At 35.3% G+C, this 5,165-nt stretch overlaps 1 protein-coding gene across 2 annotated transcripts in view; it reads left to right on the forward strand.

Moving 5' to 3' along the window:
• The window catches only part of LOC107639403 (protein REDUCED WALL ACETYLATION 2), a 5,701-nt gene extending 893 nt beyond the window's left edge, over positions 1-4,808 (forward strand). Inside the window, exons 3-16 of one of the 2 annotated variants that reach the window (XM_016342893.2) lie at positions 86-226; positions 317-373; positions 460-532; positions 1,406-1,564; positions 1,887-2,036; positions 2,131-2,386; positions 2,471-2,592; positions 2,814-2,900; positions 2,982-3,070; positions 3,163-3,225; positions 3,388-3,444; positions 4,015-4,111; positions 4,180-4,338; positions 4,423-4,808. In XM_016342893.2, the coding sequence (XP_016198379.1) occupies positions 86-226; positions 317-373; positions 460-532; positions 1,406-1,564; positions 1,887-2,036; positions 2,131-2,386; positions 2,471-2,592; positions 2,814-2,900; positions 2,982-3,070; positions 3,163-3,225; positions 3,388-3,444; positions 4,015-4,111; positions 4,180-4,338; positions 4,423-4,428 (1,516 nt within the window). In that variant the 3' untranslated portion in view covers positions 4,429-4,808. The remainder of the gene's footprint in view (positions 1-85; positions 227-316; positions 374-459; positions 533-1,405; positions 1,565-1,886; positions 2,037-2,130; positions 2,387-2,470; positions 2,593-2,813; positions 2,901-2,981; positions 3,071-3,162; positions 3,226-3,387; positions 3,445-4,014; positions 4,112-4,179; positions 4,339-4,422) is intronic. The other variant, XM_016342900.2, reaches the window with a different exon arrangement.

Below are 5,165 nucleotides of genomic sequence, written 5' to 3' on the forward strand. Positions count from 1 at the left end.
TTCTGGCAATGTGCGACTGTTAAGGGGTACGGAAATAGAGATTTGTTGCAGCTTTCCTTATGGAAGTTATTGGTTCTTCTTCTAGTAGGCACTCGGACGTCAAATTAGTTGAAATGACCGGTGATGCTGTTAAAGAAGAAGACAGAGCAGCTTTATTAGAGGGAGGAGCGCTACAGCCAGCATCCCCAAGGGCTCGAAATTTAACTACCTCATCATCAATATTCCGGTTGGTGACTTATGTTGCTCTTGTTTGCTTGTTTGATTTATGTATATAGGTCTTTGCTTACACCGAGTCTTATTCACTTGGTTTCTTCAGATTCCTTTTGATGGACCAGCATTTCCTGATTGAAAACCGTTTGACACTTAGAGCAATGTAAGTGAATTATATGAAAAATAAAATTAAAAATTTAATGATGATCAAACTGCTGACTTCCATTTCCTCCACACTGACTGCTACAGGTCTGAATTTGGTCTCCTTATGGCTTACTTCTATTTGTGCGACCGTACAGATTTCTTTGGCTCATCTAGAAAGGTAATACTTCATAACAATATTACATTACTTCCTTTTCGTATTTGAGAAACTGTTGCTAATGCTGGGCACTCTATGACTTGAGGACTAGAAACAAATCAAATATTGCTGCATGGTTGCATACTTTCATGGGCTTTTAGCTTGATTAGAACTGTTATTTTCATAGTTCACAGTGTTTCTCCATAATTGAATTATTTGCAGCACTTGTGTTTCTGTCGCTCTGCAGTTTTGGTAGGAATATCGTTTGGTTTTCTGTAATAGGGTTTTAACAGTTGAAGGGAGAGGAGTTAATAGTTATTATCATTTTATACTGACACTTCCTAAATATTGGAAATCCATTTATTTGTGAGAAAACATAGGGCCGTGATAATTCATTTGCGAATTCATATGGCGAAATTGATAGACACAGAAAAATGCAAACTGATCCTTCTTTTTTGCTAGATCAATAAAACAATGCTTGGTGAGAAGTTGAACGGTGTAAAATAAGTATGCAATAGCCTAACTCCAATATTCCTTATTTTTCATGAAGTTCCCTATGTTTTGAAAGGTTACTTATACATCCCCTTTTTTTTTTTTTCATGATTTTAAGTAGTATTCCATTTGAAATTAGCAATTAGGCAAACTCAAGCATGGTTAAAGCATTTCTCTCAGAATTAACTGACAAGCAATTGAAGTTGAATGCGTAATAGCAGGAGAGGGAAAAAAGAAAAAGAAGAATAAAAAGAAAGGATGTTGTTTGTTGCATAGGCTGGCGAAATTTAGTAATCCAAATTGGTTATTATTTCTCCATGAGTAGCGCACATGTTTCAAATACTGGTTTTATTGCTACATGCATTGCTCATAAAATATTTTGTTTGCAATCATCTGTTTTTGCAGAGTTACAATAGGGATCTCTTCTTATTCCTCTATTTTCTCCTCATCATAGTTTCGGCAATTACATCATTTAAGATACATCATGACAAGTCAGCAGTGACTGGGAAATCCATCCTTTATTTGAATAGGCACCAAACTGAAGAATGGAAAGGCTGGATGCAGGTTGGTCGCTCTTTCAATTGATATTACCAAGTAGACTTCATCATTTGGGCTTCAGGGCATATGTGGTTAGGAGGTAAAAGTGGGGAATAAAATTTTACTTTCACCCCTTAACCAAACACATCCAATTTGAAAAAAATACTGTGCAACTCCTGAACTATGCAAGTTCAAATTCTCAATTTACATTAGTTTAAAGAGCCACAAATATGTTTTGGTCTAGAATTTTTGGTAAGATTTTCTGGTTCAACTCTTATGATCTTACATTTAATATTCCAAATTCTTAACATTTTAACATTACTTATTTCTAACATTTAGCATATCACAGGTATTGTTTTTGATGTACCATTATTTTGCTGCTTCTGAGATATATAATGCGATCCGTATCTTCATTGCTGCATATGTTTGGATGACTGGGTTTGGGAACTTCTCCTATTATTATGTTCGAAAAGATTTTAGTCTAGCAAGGTTTGCTCAGGTGTGCTTTTTCCTAAAAGTAGAAGCTTACACTTTTTTTCCCTAAGTTTTACATATACATATATGTAATATCTCTTTTTTACCTTGTTGAGCAGATGATGTGGCGGCTCAATTTCTTGGTTTTATTCTGTTGTGTCGTCCTTAACAACAGTTACATGTTATATTACATCTGCCCCATGCACACCCTTTTTACTCTTATGGTTTATGGGGCTCTTGGTATTTTCAACAAGTACAATGAGATTGGGTCAATCATTGCTGTAAAAATCGTTGCTTGCTTTCTTGTTGTTATCTTAGTATGGGAGATACCTGGAGTCTTTGACTGGGTTTGGAGTCCTTTCACTTTCTTGTTCGGTTAGTACCACTATTGCTGTTCTTCTTACTCAGTAAAGCACTGCAAATCATCCTACTTACTGGAATGTTTCTTTAAACCTACAGGTTACACTGACCCTGATCCTTCTAAATCACATCTTCCCCGCTTGCATGAATGGCATTTTCGCTCAGGGCTTGATCGCTACATATGGATAATTGGAATGATTTATGCATACTTTCACCCAACTGTAAGTTTATCGTTTTATATTTCTACAAGAATTTGGGGGGTTAACATTGAGGAAGCCTTGGTGAATGTTGATCATCTAGAAGAAAAGGCTGGCCAGCATTAACTATGCATCAAACAGTGACTAGAAAAACTCGTTTCTTTTTTTTCCCTCTTCTATGAGTTGAATACGTTAATGGCTATTACAAGGTATTATAGGTTAATGACTATTACAAGGTATTATAGGTTGAACGATGGATGGAGAAATTGGAAGAAGCAGAAATCAAGCGCAGAATATCAATTAAAGCTGCTGTTGGAATAACAGCTTCTCTGGTATTATAATTGATTTACAGGATTATTACACTGCATTTCACTTATATTTTGTGGCACCTGACCAATTGAGTTGATTTCTAGGTGGGCTATTTCTGGTTTGAATATATATACAAGCTGGATAAGATTACATACAACAAATACCATCCTTATACCTCATGGATTCCCATAACGTATGTGAAAATTTATGTAATCTCTTTGGGGGTCTTGATGTGTTATGTTCAGTAACTTTCTTCTGTTGCTAATATTTGACACTATTTAACAGGGTTTACATATGCTTGCGAAATGTTACTCAAAGTTTCCGTGGCTACACACTTACCCTGTTTGCGTAAGTTGCCATTCTAGACTTGCAATCCTTTATTTGGTTGCTTCCCTCTCACATACGCACAAATTTGGTATTATGTTAATGCACTAGGGCAGCTATCTTTATCCCTTTCTTTTAAGGTTAGTAATTTGTCAACTAATTTTCTTTTGGTTTTACTTCTGGTAGATGGCTTGGAAAGATTACGCTGGAGACTTACATTGCCCAGTTCCATATTTGGCTGAGGTACACAAAAATATTTTCAAAAAGTTAAAGACGAATCTAGCAATAATGCATGACAACTATGTCTGGTTTGCTTATGTTGAAGGTTGTTCTTGTGAAATTATTGCTGAATTGATCCTAAATTTTTTGAAAAATTAGCTGCTTGGGGTATACTTGATACAAATCGAAACTTTTGGGATAAAATTGAAACAAAATAAAATTTAGGGGTATTTCTGAAACTTTTAACAAACTTCAAGGACAAAAATATACTTACCCTTTTATCTTTCCTGTACAATTTGTTAATGCTGTGCCAGATAATGTACTTAATGTGGATAGTTGACACTTGACAGTTATTATTTCTTAAGTAGCTTTTATGACTATTGACTAATGAGTTCATCTCAATACAAGACTTCTGAAAATAGATGCACTTTAGTATGTAATTCTCACGGGGCTGGAAACAATTTGGTAGAAAAACTTTGTAGCTTAGTGAATGCTATAAGGGGGAAATGCACCCCCTCCATCCATAACTGTACATGTTTAATTATTAATTTGTGAATATCATAATAAGAATTATTATGTCTATCTTCGGTATAGGTCCGCTGTTCCAGATGCCCAACCCAAGCTGTTGCTTTCGCTGATCCCAGACTACCCAATGCTGAACTTCATGCTTGCTTCGGCCATATATGTTGCGGTGAGTAAACAAGCCATGGTGTGCTTTAATTGATTTATACCAATTCTAACATTCTACCTTGCCTGCAGATTTCTTATAGGCTGTTTGAGTTGACAAATTCGCTGAAAATAGCATTTGTGCCCAGCAAAGACGACAAACGTCTTTTATACAATTTAATTACGGCAACAACAATTGCAGTTATTTTATATTCCTTGTCTTTTGCGTTCCTTACAATACCTCAAATGCTGGTAAGTGTTATTAATACTCTTAACTGAATCTGGTGCAAGTTAGTTAATTTTCCTTACATCTAATACTGCTTATAAAATTCGCAGGTTTGATAGTTAAAAGCATGTATAGCATATATTATTGATGCAAGCTTCTATGGCATTCATGCAACAAGGATGTTTGGCTTGTCAAAAGGAAAAATGAAGCGTTCTGATAAGGCAGCTATAGGGGAACTGGAAGTTGTATAGTTGAGAGCTCAGCAGATGGCATACCTATTTTTAGTAATCCAATCTCATTCTTTTCCAAGTGTTGTAAAATAATAATGCTTGTAATACTATCTAGTATTTAGCATGTAAAAGTAGTGTGTGCGTTTTTCAAAATCCGCACCTCATTCTTTCCGAGAAGGTTTTGTGAAAGGATCCCGCTAGGGAGACAATGGACTATTTGTACAATGTGTACATGGGCTATTGAATTACAAAATGAACATTTCCCATACTATCTAAAATAATCATCCGAGTACTAGGGATAATAAACATCTTCCCAAAAGCTTAAACTGCTTTTGGGGTTCACCAAGAATCAAACTCTTGACCTTTTGGATCTAGCATTTTAATACCATGTCATGATACCACTCATCCCAAAAATTTCAGCTGATGGGAAAAGATAACACTAATGATTATATCTTTAATACTCCCTAAACTTTCATTGTACACATTGTACAAATATTTTATTGGCTCTTCATACTTTCCCTTTCTGAAAACAGGACATACTGGCCGGATTAATAGTAATAGAAAAGCAGTCGCTCTACAATTGTAGTTTAGAGTAGAAATCGATTATGAAAATTCGATTTTGA

Source organism: Arachis ipaensis, chromosome B01 (genome assembly GCF_000816755.2).
Source record: "Arachis ipaensis cultivar K30076 chromosome B01, Araip1.1, whole genome shotgun sequence".
In the NCBI taxonomy this organism is placed as follows: domain Eukaryota; kingdom Viridiplantae; phylum Streptophyta; class Magnoliopsida; order Fabales; family Fabaceae; genus Arachis; species Arachis ipaensis.